The 21805-nt window shown below is 36.9% G+C and overlaps 1 protein-coding gene across 2 annotated transcripts in view; it reads left to right on the top strand.

Moving 5' to 3' along the window:
• LOC129236299 (autophagy-related protein 16-like) overlaps positions 1-19510 on the top strand; it is a 38843-nt gene extending 19333 nt beyond the window's left edge. The window contains exons 4-6 of one of the 2 annotated variants that reach the window (XM_054870602.1): positions 6655-6743; positions 18656-19020; positions 19094-19510. In XM_054870602.1, coding sequence (XP_054726577.1) covers positions 6655-6743; positions 18656-19020; positions 19094-19416 — 777 coding nt within the window. In that variant the 3' untranslated portion in view covers positions 19417-19510. Of the gene's footprint in view, positions 1-6654; positions 6744-18631; positions 19021-19093 lie in introns of both variants that reach the window. The other variant, XM_054870601.1, reaches the window with a different exon arrangement.
• Positions 19511-21805: the final 2295 nt, after the last annotated feature.

Below are 21805 nucleotides of genomic sequence, written 5' to 3'. Positions count from 1 at the left end.
GTTTATTGGGATGCTACACCCACTCTGCAGTATATGTACGTAAGTGAATACTCACATGCATACATTTTGACACATATGAAATGATTGCCGCATACAAGAAATACATCTACAATTATTATATACAAGGTGGTCCCAATACAAGCGAATCCCTAAAATTTTATATAAAACTAGCTGTACTCGGCGTGCGTTGCTACGCCAATAACTAAAATAAATTTAAGAAAAATAACTTTAAAGAAAAATCAGTATAAAAATATTCAATTCATTCTAAACCATTTTAAATTGTGACATTACAAAGTTTAGTTTCAATTCGACGTGTATTGAAGTGCTGTGGGATGCACAATATTTCTTGTTTTTCCATCTGGTGCGTAGGCGAAAAAATCAGGTTTTCCAACACGTGAGCACAGTACATAGAGCTGTCCATGTGAGAAGCATGGATTCTCTAAATTTAATCCATGCGCCACCTGGTGGCGTGTGGCATCAATGAGCATATTCTACAAACCTTCGCCGTAGAAAAATACATATATATAGCAATTTTTATAATAATCGGTCCAGTAGTTTTTGAGTTCATTGATGACAGACAAACATTCATTTTTATATATAATATACATATATTTGTGAACAAACAAAATCATTGGTAATAGAACACGATTTTATTGATGTAACTGGCTTGTCTGGTTTCGTAGTTATGCATCCTCTCAATTTAATTTTTTCCTGGACACTTGAAAAATAAGATATAGCGGATTCGAATGGTTCCGTGGCGGCTAAATATATATCTTGGCCCCCTTTCTGATCGCCCAGCGCTTATCTTCAAATTTCAGCCCACAAAAATCCGCTATTTTAGCACTTTAATCGAAATTGTGTTTCTTGCGAAATTTTCCGCAATTTCAGCACGCAAATATATTTCAAAATATTTGTTCCACCCGGTATAGGTACTTAAGTATGTATGTATGTATGTTTTGTAATTTATAGGTATTTTATAGCCAAGATATAAAGTGTAGCACAACGACCAGCTAACGATTCGAAACCCATCAACCCGTCAGCCGCTTGATTTACCAGCTGAAAAGTTTTGGTTTGGTAACCCTGCTTGTGTGTATTATTTTTAAATTCTTCTAGCACACAATATTTTTATTTGGCACAGTACGTAGGTATAATATGAGAATGAATATAGTTGGTTTTTGATGGAATTCCAAGCATCAAAAATCAACTTTAATAAATATTTAGAGAAAATCAATTTTTCATTGCGACATTCTTAATGCGATATTTTGCGGCGAAAATGGGCTATTTTTATGTTTAAAAAATTATATACATAAATGACAGCATTGCCCAGCAAATATTCAAATGGGGTCGGATAAACAGGAAGTCATTTCTGAAACTACAGTTTTGTCTCAATAAATTGATTTTACTATCATCATTGGGGTTATGCATCACAAAAAAATGTGATCAAAATTGGTTCCACTTCTTTTAGATAGGTCTAACAGTTAGTGCTGAATACAGGGTGAAGTCCAAAATAAACAAGCCTCGCGTCATAAAAATGTTTTTGATAGCGCCAGCAATTTAATGAGTTAGTGCTTTGGAAGTTACATCCCCTGCTGACTTCCAGTGAAAGCTTGCTGACACTCGGTTCAATGCAAGCGAAGTTATTGCGTCTAAAGTGTCAGTATGTTTGTGTCATCGGTATAAAAATGAGTTGGAACAAAAAGCTAATATGAAATTTTGTTTTAAAATCGGTAAAACGTTTTTCGAAACATTTGAATTGACGAAAAACGTTTATGGCGATGATTGTCTATCTCGTGCCAGAGTTCATGAGGGGTTTACACGTTTCAGAGATAGTTGTGAGGACATAAATCACAATGAACATACGGGCCGTCCAAAATCAGTAATCACCGAAAACTCCATCGAAATTGTTCGTAAATTTATCAAAAATCAACCGTTATCATCGTTGAAATTCATGGAATCGGAGTTGAATATCTCTAAAACATCGTTGTATCTCATTTTAACTGATCATTTCGGCTTACGAAAGGTCTGTGCATGTTTCATTCCGCAGAGGACCAAAAATTGCTCAGAATTCAACATTCGAAAGACCTCATTAAATAAAGAGGCGAGAAAAGACGAGAACTTCCTTCACAACATTGTAACTGGCGATGAAGTGTGGTGTTTCCAACATGAACCTGAAACCAAGCGTCCAAGTGTCGAATAGAAGGACCCAGACGAGCCAATACCCAAAAAATCGCGTTTGGAGAAGTCAAAAATGAAGTTGATGCTCATTTGTTTTTACGATTCCAAGGGAATTGTCCACAGGAGTTCGTGCCAATGGGCCAAACCGTCACTGCAATTTTCTATCTTGGCGTTTTGAGGCGATTGTTGCATTCGTCGAATTCGCCCTGGATACCGCGAGGGAGGAAGCTGGCGCTTATTGCATGATAATGCACCATCTCATCGATCCACACTTGTGAGTGATTATCTGACTGGAAATCGCATTTTAATCATCACTCACTCACCGTATTCGCCTTATATGGCTCCCTGTGACTTCTATCTATTCGGAAAATTGGATTTGAACATGAAAGAAAAACGTTTTGCGTCCGTAGAGGCCATCCAAACTGCTTGTACCGACGTCCTGAAGGACATTCCGGATTCCGGTCAATGACCTCAAACACTCTTTCGAAAAGTTTTTAGACGGCGCAAAACAGTGTATCGAGGCCAGAGGGACTATTTTGAATAAATAAACTCGAAGTTATCAGAGCAAAGCTCCTGTCGTTTCTATTTTAGCTCAGTCTTGTTTATTTTGGACTTCATCTTTTTGTATTCTAAGTTACCCTGCCATGCAGACGGAAGAGTTGGTGGGGGAGTATACTGCGAGCAGGCACCCACTAAGCTCCAATTTAGGATTCCCCACCTCTGTAGTGTTTTCCAAGCGGAGGTAGTCGCAGTTAAGGAAGCAGTGAATTGGTTGCTTACTTCTGCAACTACTGTAAAGGGCGTAAATAATTACTTCGATGGTCAAGCGGCAATTAGGGCCTTGAGCTCGTTGTTTGTGAGATATGAGACATAAATCGCTGGGTTTATTTTAAAATATTTATTTCAAATTTAAACGAAAAAAGTGTAAGTACCCACCACTCCCATTCGAAGAAATTTACAAAATACTTTATTTTTATAAACCTTTAGGCAACTTTTATAAAGTGTAGAAAAATCCTGAAGATTAAAAAAAGTGTTAGAATTATCGCGCATTGCATATAAAAAAGTTCCGTTTTAACCCGTATTTTTTACTGGCACTTGTTTATTCCTTCTTCTGCACAAGCTTTAGAGCGACTTAAATGGGGTTGAAGACTACGTAAAAAAATCTCATTGTCCAATTGTCTTCCCTTTCGTTGAACACACCTATTTTTACTGCCACTGTACGAGTCCGTGGCGGTATTTATTAATTAAATTGACTTATCAGCCTTTGTTGCGTAGCATGAAATTATTTACACACACGCACATCCACGCCTACAGTGATACAAAGCATAAACTTTGATATACAGTTGCGGACATTGAAATATGGATGCCTAAAAAAGTCTATAAAAAAATCAAAAAAATTATTGCGAGTGATGTTGCGCTGGGGAAATATTACCTGAAATTCTAATTATAGTCTGATTCGACTCAGTTTCAAGCATATTTTAAATAGATGAGAACGAAAACAATATAACAGTAAATGGCGAACGCTATCGTGCCGCACAGTGCGGCCGATTCCCGAAAAGCTGGCAAAAACTCAAAAAATTAAGTAATTGATTCAAAATTTCTTACTCGGGGGTTGTCGGGGTCGCTGATTACGAATTTGATCTTAAAATTTTGAAAATCCACCCCCTTCCACCCCTATTGGCCACCCCCTCACGTGAAATAGCGTATATTCTAGAACATAATCAAGATGCATGTTAATTTATATGTTTTCGGGGTCGCAAGGTAGCAAGTGGTAGCAGCTGAATCTTGTTTTATTCAGTAACCATTACTTTTTTGAGTAACCTTTAATAGGTTTCAAAGCAGCATATGACGGCGTTGTATTACTAATATATACAGTTTGAAAACTCAAATTTTATAAAAAAAATTGCAAAAAATGTATCTACGTATTGCTGGAGCTAAAAATTTTGTGTCCAGGTATTGATATGTACTAAAGATTTCTCGTATTTTACTAACCTTCCGAAGATGATTCCATTTGGTTTTGTTCAATTTACTCCATTACAAAATCTTTCAAATGTGTACAACTTTCACTATTCATCGACAGTAATACGATGCTCAAACGAAGGCCACGTTGCGACTGAAAATACAGAGGATACTTAAGCTACAGGACGTTGCTATGAACGGTTTTCACTGCTCAAGGCATTACTGTAGCCAACCCAAAGACAAAAAAACTCTATCTAGAAACTTTTTTTTCGACTTTTGGTCAGCTTTTTGGGAATCGGCCGCACTGTGTGCCGTCATAAACGACTTTTTGATACCGGAAATTGAAGCCTGTGATCTGCAGAACAATTGGTTCAAACAAGACGGCGCTATTTGCCATACAGACCGTGAAACAATGGATTTATTGCGACGTCGTGGATTGGAACAAACTGCGTGCAAAGACCAAATTAGGATTTCACTGCGCCAGAAGTAAAAGAATAATTTTTTTCCTGCGGAATCTTAGTAAAGTGTGAGACGTCTGTCTACATTTCATTGCCCGTAACTGTGTACAATATATACGATGGCTTTCTCATCTCTGCATATACTCACATACCTGTACATATATCACTTTGATCAAAAAGTTCCCGGAACAATCGCCTGCTGACTGACTGAGTTCAATATTTTTTAGTTAGGTTCCCACATCTGTGATTAACATTTCTACCAAAAAATCGTCATTGCTTGACATTTGTAAAAGTTATGCGCCTCGAAGAAATCTGTTTTTGCACGTGTTTTCCATTTTCATTTGCAACAAATAGTTTGTATAATTTTGCATTAAAAATGAATTCAATGGTGCGAAAACCTTAGAAATGTTGGGCAACTTTTTCGGCAATGACATTCTAAAGAAAGCAGCCATTTACGCTTCAGAAGAGATCGTGAATCCATCGAGGATGATTACGCAGATCGTTCACATCGAAAACTGATAAAAACATCAATAAAGGGAAAGAAAAGTTGATCGATAACCGCAAATTAACCAGCAGAGAGCTGGAGAAGGACTCGAACATTGCTTGTGGATCCTGGATTATGGATATTGCAGCTAATGATTTGAGTTTGCGCAATGTTGCTTCAAAGTTGGTCCCTAACCAAAGTTGGACCTAACTTTCATGCAAAAAAGGGATCGCGTTGATATCACGAAATACCTGATTTCCAAGGCTGAATCCGACCTAACATTCATCAAACGGATCATTACTGGAGACTAGACGAGACGAGAAATGTGTTTATGAGCACGACACACAATCCAGGCATCTGGCGAGTGTGAGGAGAACTCCGAATTAATCAAGACCAAGCAAACATATCGTTTCAGTCAAAAAAGAAAGCGATGCTCACGGTTTTTATGGATTACAACGGTATTATGGTACACCACGAATTTTTGCTAGAAGGTCAGACAATTAATAAAGACTATGTATTGTGCGCTATAAAAAATGTATGTGAGGTAATTCGCCAAAAAAGAAAGGATTTGTGGGAAAAGAACTCGTGGATTTTGCACCATGATAACGCATCGTCGCACAGCTCCAGTAAATGTTTTACCAAGAGCGAAACGAATACCATCCAACTGACATCGAGTTCATTTGATATGGCTCCCTGCGATTTATTTTCTGCTTGATCGAATCAAAAAAAAAAAAACTTAGCAGAACCACTTCGGCGTTCCAGCAGCCGAAAGAAAGTAATGAAAAAATTGAAGACGCCTTCAACGGCTATATCGAAAATAGAGTGCCAGCAATGCTACGCGGGCGGAATCAAACGCTAGCATAAATGAGTTGCAGTTGATGGCAAGTATTTTGATGGCGATAATATCAGTTTTGAGAAATAAATTTGTATTTGGAATTTTCCGAATATATTCCGGGAACTTTTTGACCAAGATGTACTTTCGATCCGGCTGTTAGACTCTTACAGCTGACGAATGGCACATTCGCAAGCAAAATAAACAAACTGTTAACCAACTGACCAGCAACCCACTAACTGACCAAGTCACTAAGTAGTCTCCGCGTCACGTCAACAAGCCAAGCCGTTACATACTCAGCACTTTTCGCTAGATTTTCACTACCACACTCGTAATTGTGTATTGTGTGAGTTTGTATTTTGGCCGTGCCTCTTGACGCTTCCATTTAGTTGTTGGTGGTCGGTCGATGTTGGCCACTTGACGTTGGCTAACAGATAGATTTTCCCCAACAATTCGTTCGTTCGCGCATTTTAGTCGCGTCCAACGCATTTCGTGCGATTTTCACGGAAATTTACAAGACAATTTTGTTTAAATGCTGTATTTTCTGCCTGTTTGCTGCGCCATATATTTGATTTAAAACATTTTAGTGCAAAAAAAAAAAAAAATATTCTTAAAAAATACAAATTGTGATTTTGTGCAAGAACGAATTATAAAATTATTTATTTTTAACCATAAAAGGGGGAAAATTACTAAGTGCCAAGAAAATGCGTAAAGCAATTACTAAACGTCTTTCTATTTCCATGCAGGACGAAAATCGCTGCCTTCTGGACCGTTTCATGCGTTACAAATCGAAGGATGCCGACAAGTTGAACGAAGAGAACGAGAATTTCCTAAGGTGAGTTTGTATGGTGTGTGCCCAGTTGTTATTGTTCTTGTTTTGTTGCTGTTGTTGTTAGTAAAAATAGAAAAAAAAAACAGTTTCTTTGATAAAATGCTAAAATTTAACTTTTGCTTCTTAAATAAAACTTTGTTTTTTCCAATACAAACTGAATATTTACTGATTTAATTAGAATCTTCTACGTTTAGTTTTATTACTCCAAATGGTGTGTTTTTATTTAAATTTAATTCCAATTTTCAATTTTGCATTTTTAATTTTTAATCAAATTTAAGAATTTTTTGAAATACATTTAAAAAAGATAAAAGTTAAACAAAAAATATTAAAAAAAAACAAGGAAAGCACTTTTTGGCTCTTATCATTCGGTAGATGGACACTTTGTTTTTAATCCCCTATCTAAGCACTTGTGGATGCGGGAATACCAAACAAAACAAAAACACAAAAATGCAAACAAAGTCTACACAAAATAACTGTGCTTCCGAAAAAACTAATTGCAATCATTAAAGCAAGCATAAAAAGAAAGAAAACAAAAAAACGAAGATAAAAAACAAACAAAAGTTTAAATCTCACACAAAAAAAAATTGAATAAAATAAAAAAATTTGCTTCGTTATGCGCGCGCCATTGGCAACGTGTGTATTGGGATAAGAACAACAAAAAATAAGAATAAAAATAAAAAATAAAAACAAATACATCATGTGGAATGTAGTCTCATGTGGATTGTGTCTTTTTTTATGATTGCTCGCGCTCTAAGCTCTTTGTTTATCATAGACCTAATTAATGTATGTTCATACCTATAACGGTACGGTATAAGTATCCAAAGTATATTTAGAAATTTTAATATTTTTTTAAGCGCATATTCTTGTTTCTTTTTGGGAAATGCATACATTGTGTCATAAATTGCTTTATGTACATACATATATATACAGTACCTGGCCATTGAATTATGAGCGATGATAAAAATTACATATTTATGGCTTTGAGAGCGAATAAAAAGCAAACGGTTTTAAAGCATTTAAAAAGTTTACATATTTGTTTTTATTAAAAGCTTCTTGACGTTTTTGCATTAAAAATATTTATTTTAAACTAATATTTCGTGGCTCCTCCACTTGCTGTTAAGACGGCCGCAATTCATTGAGGCATACTGGCTATGCACTGTGTTATCTTCGTCTTAAGATTTTGGTCATTATACCACACATCTTCGATGTTTTCCTTAAGCTGTTGTATTGTGGTTTTATTCCGCTGGTATACTGTCGATTCTAGGTGTTTGACCCTTGGAAGTTCGCAATCTTCAGAATATCGGTCTCCGGCTCTTCTGCGAACAAAATTTGCTGTTTTTGTGACCGCTTCCAATCGGCATTCGTCGCTAAAGATGATCTATAAGAAGAAAAACACAACCACAAAAAAGTGTGAATATTTACATCTTCTTACTACTGCTATTTGATAAAGGAAAAACATATTTTTTTATAATTTACTTTTTTCCAATATTCCGCGTCGAAGTCTCTGTGAAGTTGTGCCCAAAGTTTCCGCCGATTTCGCATACACGGTGTCACTTTTGGCTTTATTGCTGGTCGTCTGCAAAAGAGTCCATTTTCGTATAAGCGTCGTCGTACCGTTCTTTCCGAAATATTTACTCCAAATTCCTGAACCTCTCTTAAAATCATCCGACTTGAAGAATTTCTGTTCCAGAGTCCGGTCTCGGTGACAATTTTTGCGATTATTTGAAGTTACCGCTAAAACGTTGTTGGTATTTTTCAACTTTTTGGCAACATTTACCACAGACGCCTTGGATATTCCAACGGTTTTTGCTATGGCTTTCAAAAGAACTGCAATTTGTTGCTTTTGTCTCGATGTCAAATCCGACTTTCGGCCCATTTTCTAAAAAAAACTGGTTAAATTGAAAAACAAGGATAATCCACTTTACAAATTCAAAAGATATGTATATTTTGTACTTACTAAAAAATAAATAAGTAATTGGCGCGTACACTTCAGTTAGGTGTTTGGCCGAACTCCTCCTCCTATTTGTGGTGTGCGTCTTGATGTTGTTTCACAAATGGAGGGACCTACGGTTTCAAGCCGACTCCGAACGGCAGATATTTTTATGAGGAGCTTTTTCATGGCAGAAATGCACTCGGAGGTTTGCCATTGCCTGCCGAGGGGCGACCGCTATTAGAAAAATGTTTTTACTAATTTTGGTTTCACCGAGATTCGAACCAACGTTCTCTCTGTGAATTCCGAATGGTAATCACGCACGAACCCATTCGGCTACGGCGGAACTAATTGTACTTACTGTTGTTTTATTTCAGATATATGAATATTCACTATTCAATTCTTTCACTTTTCAGACGATCTCAATTAGTTTTTTTATGCTCCTCACACAAGATCGAATTAATTCGCACTAACACTTGCACACTTAACTTTTCACTTGTAAGCAAGTAAACTGATCCTTTTCTAATCGTCGCAGGCCAATTGACCGGAAATTCTTAAAAACAGCTAACAACAGGTTAAAAACCCCTTAATATCCTTTTTTACTTGGAAAAGTCCAAATTAGATTGAAAATTTTACCTGATATTTGAAGTTTTCAGAAAAAATGCCATCGGTCATAAATCAGTGGCCAGGTACTGTACACTCCTCTCCCCTCACTGTTCCCATGCATTTGCTAATGAAGCTATTTGTTTACGTAAAAAAAAGAAATAAAAATAAACTTTTATACAAAACTTTTATATACTCTTATAAAAATATGCATGCACGTACAATATGTATTGGTAGCATCTTTGTAGTAATAGCCCCGCGGTAAAAACATGAATTAGTGACGAATTCCTGGCCATTGCACCGTGCGGCAAAATTTAATTTTTTTTCTTATTCGAGAAAGATTTCTTCAAATGCACGTGAAACTACAGATTTTGTATGTGTGGTAATGCTGCATACTCAGTTTTTAATTTGCTCATCAATTTAATTTTTTAATGGCCTCTAAAGTTTGAAAGCGCAGACGTATGCGGAGGTGTCCATTGCGTATACTTAATTTCGTGGGAGGAAAGTTCAATTTTTTTTTTTTTTTACATTTATATAAAACAGCCAGCAGAACGAAAGTGTGAGGTATGTATTAAGTACATATAATATTTAACAATATATTGTGTATTTTGTTCAAAATAAATCATTAGGGTATTTAATGCCACTTTTACCAAAGAAATTATTCTGCTCTATTTGTCCTGTCCTATATTGAGCTGCTGGTTAGCTAGGCAAATTCTCTTTCCCTTGACATCCATACTAATGCCATAGATTGGGTATTAGTATATAAAACTGTTTTTGGAATTATAGTCCTCTGACTCTTTAACGCCATTTAAGAAATTAACTTGATGAGAAAACGAAACAATTCAACATCAGGTATACAGTAATTGAAAAAAAATGTTAATGTAGTTTTTTTCGGAATTCATATTTAACAAAAAAATTAACAAAACTACAAAAAAGCAAATTGACAGAAGTCTATACACAGTTCAATTAGCTTTTGTTTTTTTTTTTTGTTTTATTCCTTGTTCACTCCACTCGGGAGCATAGGGCATCAACAAGACTCATCCATCGTACAAGGATCTGTGCTGTTGTTTTTCCACCATCCCATGAGATGTCGGCATTTGCTAGTTCGCAGCATCGACCTTCTCCAAGTGTTTTTAGGTCGACCGCGACCTCTGCTCCCTTGTGGGTTCCAGTCCAGTGCCATTCTGGAGATGCTATCTGGTGGTTTTCTCAATGTGTGACCTATCCATTGCCACTTTCTCGTTCGTTAATCTTCACAGTGCGCCGTTACTGACGGTGTTTGGCCGGAATATTCTGCAGATAATGGGGAGGCATTTGTCGATGAAGGGTTGTGATGGTGTTCCGCTTCCGTACAACAATACGGACTTCACGCATGAGCCGACTATTCGTAGTTTAGTGCGCCTGGAGATTTGCGAACTCCCGCATACTGTATGCATTCGCCCGAATGCCGCCTTTGCTTTGTTTAGCCTGCAGTTGACATCTTCATCTGCTCCACCATCTGCCGTGATGATACAGCGGAGGTAGTAGTAGCTTTCGACGAATTCCACCACGTATCCGTCAACCAATATCTGCCTTGCGTTATTGTGGTTAACTCTCATGACCTTGGTCTTGGCGATAATGACCTTCAGTCCGACAGTGCGTGCCAGCGCGACTAGTTTGCCCGCCCTCAAAATGTCTGGTGAAACTCCACTGTACTTATATCAAATCTACAGTTTGACGTGCATGTGAAATTTTTCGTCATTAACTTTTATGGTCGCTCGTCGTTTTCGTAAATGAGCGCTACCCTGGAGATGGCAACGTTAATAGTTTACTGGCACCGGCATTCTCACGAATTGGCGTATAAATTAAAATCCAACCAACGCGGGACATTCCCACACATTTCTTTGAGTTGCCTTGTCGTCTTTTAGACCTTCTGTCCCAGTAGATCAATTCAATTTTCTTGAGTTTTATTGAGTCATAGCGCACTGCGATCTCTGATGTGACCTATTGTGCTTCACCGCGAGCCTATAATTGTATATTTCTGATGAATTTGAGCACTTCCTCAGCGTTTTATTCCATAAATACCAATGAATCCAAAGCTACATCACCAGAGGTGACTTCGTCTCGGTAGAGCTGCACATTCACTGCACTCTGGTGTTTTATGATTCAGCTCATGAACACGAAAGACATTTGATTCTACTAATTCTAGTTTGCTGACATGATGGGGAAGACTCTAATGCCTCGAAAATCCATTATTTTCTATTTGGTTTTAAGAGCCTACTTGACGCTCCTCTAAAAGCAAGCATTAATTGTTTTACTTGCCCCTGTCCCGAATTTTCCATTCAGTGTAGTATAAAGTCCGTAGTCTCCCAGTCGTTGACAATTTTCTTTTCGTGGGCTTTGGAAAGCCTGCGGAAGGGTTTCGGGCCATGTAATTTTGATGTAGCGCCAAATTTTGCTAAGCAGTCTGACTCATCCGTGCCGTCATGACCTTCATGTTCTGGTACCGAGCTTAGCAAGATGAGCAAAAAAGTGCTCTGTGGTTTGCGTGAGCTTGCCAATGGCTCCCATGTCTGCGAAAGTCAAAGAAATTTCAAAAGCCTAAAACAATGCAGTATTTTTCGAAACCTACTGTTGAGTGAAAAATTCAACACAATCAAAGGGACGAAAAATCATCTTTATTTTGACTTTATTAACATAATAAACCGATGCCAAACCCCCGAAAATTCTTGGACCCAAATGAAGTTGAGGCTCCACAAAACTGGGTCAAAACTGGGTTCACAGCAGCTCTCTCAACAAATTTAGATAAATTTGGGATTTTTTTTCGAAAGATCAGGACAGAAATCTCGTGGAGGCTATGTGCCGAAGAAGGCAGTCCCTTTTTTTATTTATTTGGTATTAATAAAATAATATTATGAATACTCGATACTTCTTACTTTGTTTCTGCCAGGCTTTTTTTTAGTACAATACTTAGATTAGGTTAGGTTAGACAGGTTGCTTGCCTAAGATAAGATACTGAGAGGCCCTAAGGCACATACCCTAAGTAAGTTGCTTAAAGCACTTAGATCTTTTTTAGTAGGTGACTGATTCCTCCGAGGCTTTGTTATCGCTTTCATTGGAGAAGTATTTTTGCGAGGCGGCCCCGAAACCAACGCGCACAACCAGATATTCTGGAATGTTTTGCCTTCTCACACTGGCGAAGAGAGACTAATTGGGCGGAACTATTTCGTGGTATAACGACCCGGTTTCCCTGCTTTGCGAATAAAGACCACACTGACTTTCCTCCATGAGTTAGGGATATTGACTGCTGTAACATATTTTGTATAATTCCATCCGATCCTCCTGATGTGTAGGGTTGGAGGGAGTTTACCGCCCAGGTTACCTTAGTTTCACAGATAATCTTCCTTGCAAGTTCATCTTTTTGAATTCCAGAAGAGCTCGAACTTTGTGCATTGTTCGTCCATTCTTGGCATCCAGGGAAGTTTGTTTGTATGAGATACTCAAGTGTTCAATACTTAATATCGATAATTTTTAGAGTTGAATTTTTTATGGAAAGGAGATTTCATGAAAAGGAGATTGTCCTGTAAGCGTAGTCGTGGTGGTCATTTGCCTGATGTTATTTTCCACTATTAACTCTCTAGAATGAAATAAAATTGCATTCTCCTTGGAATATCAAAATAACACCTCTTATTGGAAAACCGTATATAATGTTTGCCTCCTTAAAAATGGTAAAATATCTTATTTGATAGCGGTTCCTTAAGCGGCGTGGGTGAAACTCCAACTTTTAACTCTGTTCGTGTCTCATAAATGTTTACTTATAGTCGCTCCATTTGTTCGCTGTGATAGGTTTACCTCCAAAGTAGTTAATATGATATAAGGTGACCTCCTTTCTTATTTATTGTGGTGAAATACTTGTAAAAAGTACTGCGTGTTGTTTCGCTTGATTTTGATGATAAAATTATCGTAGTCAGGATTACCCCATTCATATAAACAATTTCGTGTCTAATCTTCAGATCCTGCACAGTGAATAAGCGCTCACATATTGAGCCGTCCCCACGATTTTTTTAATTTATCAACACTTTCGACGATAGGCCTATCAGAGCGTGCGTCAATTTCGACGCCCATAACTCCAGAATGGAATCATGGCGAACTAAAGAGATTACTTCACCCAGAACTTGTCACCTCACTTCATACAATAATGCCCGAAAAGAGACATCAGGGAAATAATTAGAAATATTTAGAAAACCACATGTATTTGGTTTTTGTAAAATTAAACCATAAAATAAAATTAAAATTAAAAATAAAATAAAAATTAAAAATACATCTTTTTTTCTCTTTGCTATAATTTTTTCCCATATTTCCATCTCTCAGCACTTTTTTTCGCACACTACACGCGAGTATACAAGAAATGCTCGCTAACCACATTTAAGAACCTTTTGAATAAATATTTTTGCACAAGGTGGCCAAAAATTATTCATTCAACTTTGTTTTCAAATTACTTTTTCACTATAAAAAAAAATACTTTGCAATACTTTGCACAATGAAAACCTTATTTTAACCCATTCGCGCTCCATTCATTACTGCAGCTGTCTAGCTCCCAAGTGTCAAATATGATTGAAGTACGCCGCCATTTGCAAAAATTATAAATCTTCCGATAGGCTGATAAATTTTGCACCACCTTGTAAAATACTGAATGTAGGTATGTATTGCGATGCAATTATTTTGCTTCAGCTCGTTAGAGAAGCTCATATTTTTCACTTTTCACGTCCATGTGCACACATACTTGTATATTATTTGCGAGTACATTACAAAAGTATATGAAAAAATATTACACAATTTTGCAATTAAATTTCGAAATTACCAATTAAGAATTTTCATTAAATTTGCGGAATTTTCTTATATATATTTTTTCCATTTTATGATACTTTAAAAGTTTTCAAAATATTTTGGTTCACTATTTTTTTCAAAGTTTTTGGCAAATTCATACATACAGTATTTTCCAAAAGTGTTCACGAAATTCAAAATTTTCATACTACTGCCAGTTGTCCTTTTTTACTGGTTATGGGAACAAGTCTCCGTCCTTTCTTAGCCAAAGTTAAATAAAATATGATATTATGTGAAGTATGTCCAGACAGCATACGGATTCCTCTGTCGAAATATTCGAGTTCCTTTGATTTGATCCATTCATTGAGTCAGTTTGCGATGCTAAGAAGTAAACCGCTTTCTAATAAGGGCTGGCTGCATTGATCGGAATTGATGGTAGTCCGAAGGTGCAATGTCTGGGGAATACGGCGGGTTGGGTAAGATTTCTCAATTCAGTCCCTATAAATATTTCTGGACCGATTTAGCAACGTGTGGCCTGGCGTTTTCATACAACAAAATCAGTTTGTCATGTCTACCGTCTTTCTTGGATAGTTCGATTCAAACGCATTAGCTGCAGTCGGTAACGATCGCCAGTGATGGTTTCAGATGGTTTAAGAAGTAGATGCCACTCTTCCGATCCCCCCAGATGCGCAATACAACCTTTGAAGCATGAATAGTTTTTTTCGCTGTCGATGGAAAATTAAAATATTTAGTTTTTGTGTAAACCGAAGCAAATCGGCGTTTCTTCTAAAACCTCAAGAAGCCGTGCCCAATATTTGTCATTCTAAATTGTATTTCCCATCTGCAAATAAAGGGTTTTCCAATAACAGGTTTATCTATCGCTATCGAGAGATGATTAACGATTTTTTATGGTCGGAGTTGGATGGTGTTGATCTGGTTTATTTTCAACAAGACGGCGCTACGTGCCACACAAGCAACGAAACCATTGATCTTTTACGGGAACAGCTTCCGGACTGTGTTATCTCTCGAAAAGGTGATCACAATTGGCCACCGAGGCCACGTGGCAAGAGAAGTTCTGCGCCAACAGTCCAGGGTCGATTCAAGACATCAAAGATGGAATATTCGTGAGGCTATCGAGGAAATAGGGCATCCTCGTTGCAATTCGGTTATGGAAAATTTCATGAAACGGATATTGTCCTGTAAGCGTGGTCGTTGTGGTCATTTGCCTGATGTTATTTTCCACTATTAACGGCATACCTTCCTCTTTATAATGAAATAAACATTCTATTATAAAATAGAAGTTTTCTTTGAATATCAAAATAACACCTCTTATTGGAAAACCCTTTACTTAATTTTTGTGGAATCCGAGGCAAATCGTCGTTTCTTCTAAAACATGAGGGAGTCATGAGTTGGGGACGATCTTTAGTTGGCCAATATTTGTCATTCTAAATTGGACGAGGCAGGCGGCCGCCGTAGCCGAATGGGTTGGTGCGCGACTACCATTCGGAATTCACAGAGAGAACGTCGGTTCGAATCTCTGTGAAACACCAAAATTAAGAGAAACATTTTTCTAATAGCGGTCGCTCCTCGCAGGCAATGGCAAACCTCCGAGTGTATTTCTGCAATGAAAAAGGTCCTCGTAAAAATATTTGCCGTTCGGAGTCGGTTTGAAACTGTAGGCTCCTCCCTTTGTGGAACAACATCAAGACGCACACCACAAATAGGAGGAGAAGCTCGGCCAAACACCCAAAAAGGGTGTACGCGCCAACTATATAATATATATATATATATAAATTGTACGAGGTGTGTTTAAAAAGTATCGCGAATTTTGTGGTATTTCAAAAATTATTTATTTATTCATTAACATTTATTTTGTCCCCTTCACAGTAATCCCCATGAGATATTAAGCACTTGTGCCAACGTTTTTTTTTCAAGCTTCGAAGCACTTCAAAAAATCATTTTTTTATCTTGTTCAGCTCCTCCTTCGATGCCGTCTTTATCTCGTCAATCGTAGCGCAGCGTCGGCCTTTCATGGGCCTCTTCAGAAAAATTCACAGGGGGTCACATCTGGAGAATACCGTGGCTGTGGCATCATTAACGTGTTGTTTTTGGCCAAAAAGTCGCGCACAACCACGATTTGTGAGCAGGGGCGATATTGTGATGCAAGAGCCAATTTTTTTTCTTCCACAAACCTGGACGTTAATGGCGGATTGCTTCGCGCAAATTGCGCATAACTTGCAGGTAAAATTCCTTATTGACCGTTTTACCCTGTGGCAAGAACTCATATTGCACAACGCCCCTGCAATCGAAGAAAACGGTAAGCAAAACTTTTACATTCGGTCGAACTTGGCGCGCTTTTTTCAATTTGGTTCGTGCGGCAGCTTCTATTGAGATGATTTCCACGTCATAACCATAAACCAACGATTCATCACCAGATATGACCCTCTGGAGCCAATATGGGTCATCGCGGGCATTGTCCAACAATGCATTAGCAATGTTAATGCGATGCTGCTTTGGTTCCAAATTGAGCAGTTTTAGTACGAATTTTGCGACGACCCGTCTCATGCTCAAACTATTGAAAAAAATCGAATGTCACTAGCCAATCGATATGTCTTGGTCCTCAACAACGTCTCTAACGGTGATTCGACGATTGGCCAATACCATTTTCTTCACTTCGTCAATGTTTTCGTCTGTTGTTGAAGTGCTCGGGCGTGCGGCTTTCAGCGACGCTTTTCGTCGTTCATATCTTCTTGGCATTCAGAGAACATTTTTCACCACCGATAAACGTTGTTTGGATCCAAAGTAGCTTTTCCGTATGACGCACTCAACATTCGGAATGCATTCGCGCACTTAATTTCATTGTTCACACAAAATTTGATATAGGTTATTTGATTAACAGCTGTCAACAATTAACTGAACAGTCAAAATGGCCAAACTCGTCGGCATGAGTTGCCTTCATTTTTCATCGCAGAACCTGTATTTTTCGAAAAATCCAAGCTCGGCGAATCTATGTCTTGGGGGAAAAAAGCAGATTTGGTGCCTCTTTTCTACGACTAGCGCGAATGTCGTTTTCAAATTTTCGTGTTCTTTACCTATTTAGACACTTAGCACTTAAAACACGCATTCAAATTGCTGCGATAGCTCGTGCATATGTCTACAGCTTCCTTGCAGCACATTTGAAATTTGGGTATCAGTTTCTTGTTCTATTCTATTCTTCCTGTTTCTAAAAGATTTCTCAAAAAAAAAAAAAAAAATCGGGCGGAGTATTTGTAATTGTGATCGAAGGAATTTACGAATGAAAATTATAGTTGTAGCGTTGCCGTATAGCAAATCCTGCAACAAAGTATCGATATCAAGTGCCGAACTCGAAAAAAGTATCGCGTAAAAAACGGCTTGCTTCAGGAAAAAAGTATTGAGTATTTACTTGCAAGTACAGGCATCGAGGCATAATTACATCTGAGATGGCAATACCCACGTTAGAAGGTTTTTTTCAACCACTCTCGTTCAAATAATTGTGTTCTATCAAACAGGGAGGGTATGAAGAGGAAATGGAATTTGTGGGGTTTGTTGAAAATAAAATCTGATAATTTTGCATGTCTCTACTTATTTTTGCATTTACTTTTAGCAGTCGTTTCATGTATTGCGCTTTGAGGTAGCTAATTGGCTTGTAATTGGTGTTATTTAATTGCATAAATATTTGTATTATATCATTCACTGTACATACATACATATACATATATATATAAGCATGTATGTATGGTATGTATATATCCATGTGTGTATGTATGTGTGCATGGAAGTTAGATCCTAAGCGCGCATCCCGTAAAATTTTCAAATTTTTAGCATACAACTTAGTTCTATATCACTTATGTGCATATGTATGTGTAGTGTATTTGTATCTGTGTTTCCTGCTATTTTATAATTTATTGTATTCTCTTATTTTCATTTGATTTTGAAAACAATGCAATTTAGTAATTTTACTTTTATAAATATCGTTAACATTGTTGTTAGCCATTTGATCGTTTCAAGTCCATTTAACATTGCCATCGAATGCAAGCAGAAATCATCACAAAAAATAACAAAAAAAAAAAAAAAAAATGTTTACTACTCATTGCGGAAAAAAAACATTAAAAGAACTAAAAATTATTTTGCATCAATCTAACCAAATTCGCCTGTGCCATTTTGACATCTGCTCTCGATACTACTCACCATTCGACTCACTCTCATCACCTTCCTGTCACACGTGTACCCAACGCTTAATGGCTTAGCAAAATACTACACTCTTAATTGCAAAATAATCCAAAGCAGAATTTTGAAAAAAAAACAAAAACCAGAAAATCTTAAGTGTAAAAACAACAACACAAGTAACGCTGATGATAGCCATTAAATGCATCAAAACACCACCACCAAAGAAAAAAAAAGCAATTTTTTTTTTCAATAAATTTTTCTTTTGTTGCAAACGTACCGAAAAAACAACTATTTTCCTTCTCTTCTTCTTTTCTTTTTGTTTTCGAAATCATAAACAAATTGTGCACTCCCACTTTTAAATATCTAGAAAAAGACTGCCGTCAATTTTCAGAAAACGTTCGGATAAATTGAAACGCGATCTAGAAGACGCTGTCCGTGAACCAGGCTCACCGCGTCGCGATTCGGCTAGTCCATCGTATTTGGGCGACGACGGTGATAGCATATCGCTGACAGGTGGTGGCAATAACGGTGCAGCAGGCGGTGTTGACTATTTTAATCTCGATGATATGTTGGGACCATTACATGAACTACCTCCCTACAATCCATGTATAATATCTTCCACAACACCAACAACAATATATGTGAATTTCGAAGCGCACGAAAACGAATCACATGCGGTGCGTTGGAGTCCGGTGGAGCGCATGGTGGCAACTGGTGGCGCCGATCGTAAAGTAAAACTGTGGGATGTGGGGAAAGGTAAGCGCGATTGTTGCAATATTATTTCAATTCAATAAATGGATTTATCTTTTTCTGTTTTCTTCACTTACAGTTGTTCAAGATCCGCGTGCGGTTTTGGGTGGCAGTAGTGCCGGCATTAATTCTGTGGATTTCGATTCGACTGGCACGTATATACTGGGCACCTCGAATGATTATGGCGCTCGCGTGTGGACAGTGGCGGATAGTCGTTTAAGGGTAAGTGGAAAAGGTGAAAAAGCGCAGAATGGCAATGCCAATGACAATGACGAGTGTGCCAGTCAAAATGAAAATAATTTAGCGGATATTAAGGCAAATAAGACGTGTGCTGCACGTGGCAACTGTGCAACGGATAGTCTGATGATCAACGCTGATAGTCAGTACTTTAGTAGCGTTTGAATGTGCATACATCGAATGTCAACGGAATAAGAAAAATTAGAAAGTAGTTCTTGGTTAATGAAAACATTTTTTAATTTAAAAAAAAAGAAAACAACTTTCACCACACCCACCACTAAATATTTTATCCGTTCATATTGGCTACTTTTAATTTTAATATGAAAAATATTAATATATTTACAATTTATTGTTCATTCATTTGTTAGTTGGAAAATGAAAATAAAAAATAGTAATTACTATGGGCTGAAAATGTCAAAATCATATGTTAATATTATATAAAAGTAGTTTCGTGCGAATAAATATTTTGTATTAAACATATTTTTGACAGCTAATCGGCTTAAAAAATATTATCGAAGTAGGATGCGTACATTATGTCAATTAATTTTTTGCAAATGCAAACACAACTTGAAGTAAAACTGCAGCCAGCTAACGACACTTTTTTGTTTGAACGCAAATACACGCTGGTTATAATCGTAAGTTTCTGGCACACATTAAGTATGGCTGATGCTTTTAAGAGTGAACATTTTAATCAGTTTAGCAATGCCGGGCAAACGAATTAATCAAAATTTGATTCAGTTAGTTTATTTTAATTATTATAAGGGGAAGTCAGCTAAAGAGTTGCCGGAGAGTTTTTCAATTAAGCTTAGAACTATTTACAATATTATTCAACGCGCATAAAAAGAAAACAGGCTTGAATTAAAGCACTCAAGAGGCAGACCACCAAAGCTCTCTAGACGCGATCATTCAAAAATTTTAAAAAAGTTCAGCTAATCCCCACAAACGAGTCTCAGGCAGTTGGCATTTCATATAAAAATGGATTGCGGAAAACCAGTAAGTCACGAGACTGTCCGGAAAGTTTTGAGACTGCACAAATATTCTTCGATGCTTTCCATTTCAATTCAACCGGGCTATTCGGGTCATGTTCTTCGATTTCGTTGTAACTCAATAATGTTGCTCTCTGGTCAAATAACATTGAAACAATATACCGAAAATCGGCTCCGATTTCGAACTTCGAAGGCCGATTAAAAAAAAATTCGAACTAACATAAAAAAACGGCGCGATACGGGTCTTCTAATTTCGCCTCTATTTTCACCCGCCACTCTCAGAATGGACCTAATTTTTGCTAACCTGAATTTGTTCCACAGTGTAATGAGACACGTATTTTTTTGTTCGCCCGAAAAAAATCTTTTTCAAGAGTTATCGGCAATTTTGTTTTTCGGCTCAAAATCGATTTTTTTTAATTATATAAGAATTTTTTTTTTAAATGCCCATTACATTAAAAAGAAAAAAGTTGAAATTTTTTCGAAATTCAATATTTCAAAAAGTGTATTTGACTCAAACTTCAATTGAGCTTTATGCCCAGTAGCTAAAATGAGTTGTTTTTGAGTAATGAATTTTTTAGTAAAAAACCTGTTTCGCACTTTTTGTTTTTTGGAAAATAATAAATGTTCAACTACTTTTTTGCAATTGTTTCTACATGAAGTCGTTCGTGTAAGTAATAACGATCATTTTGAACCCAGAATCATTAAAATCGGTTAATTTTTGACTAAGTTATAAGCATTAAAAAAAAAATTCTTATATAATAAAAAAAAAAAAAATCGATTTTGAGCCGAGCGGGGCTTTCTCCAACGAGATTTTACTATCTTACTTTCTTTTTTGGTCCAAAATTTGCGCTAGGTCTTATATTATTATTTAATATTATTTTATACAGAATACTAAAATTAAATTTATTCAATTACAGTCAAGTCATCTTCTTCTGGAACATCGACATAAATAAAATTCTGAATTATAATATATATCTTCTTTTCTTTCTTCCAAATCCAACCCGAATCTCTTATCACTTGCAATATAGCTATCGATAAATGAATACTTCTTGTCTAAGTAGCCTGTTCGTAGTGCATTGGAAACACCCCTATCAATCCCTATCCCATGTATTTTTTTCCCAATTTACAACTTCTTGTAAGCTTGGTTTTACAAAATTACCCCGATGATTTCTCGCCATTCTATTTTTAATATTATATATTCATTGATTTCCATCCGCAAATGATCCTTGAATGGCTTGTTCATTGCAATGTCAAGTGTGTGGAGGTAGCCAGTCATTCCTGCCGGAATCTTTATCAGATCAATCTTCTTCTCAGCAAGAAAGTTTTTCATTTCTTTAGCGCGGTGAGTACTGGCTGAATCTCATACTAGTAAACCTCTATTTTCACCCCTCAACAGTGGTGGCAGCATAAAATCAACCCATTTTCTTATAACTGCTTGGGTGCAGTAGGCTTTTTCTCTTTCAATGACATAAATTTCTGAAAGACGTCTGTTTACCTTTAGTGATTAAAAATTGCCTTTTTTACCTTTAGTGATTAAAAATGGCGATACTTTCTTGCCATCTAGACGA

Source organism: Anastrepha obliqua, chromosome 1, assembly GCF_027943255.1.
Source record: "Anastrepha obliqua isolate idAnaObli1 chromosome 1, idAnaObli1_1.0, whole genome shotgun sequence".
In the NCBI taxonomy this organism is placed as follows: domain Eukaryota; kingdom Metazoa; phylum Arthropoda; class Insecta; order Diptera; family Tephritidae; genus Anastrepha; species Anastrepha obliqua.
This window is presented reverse-complemented; position numbering and strand designations above follow the sequence as displayed.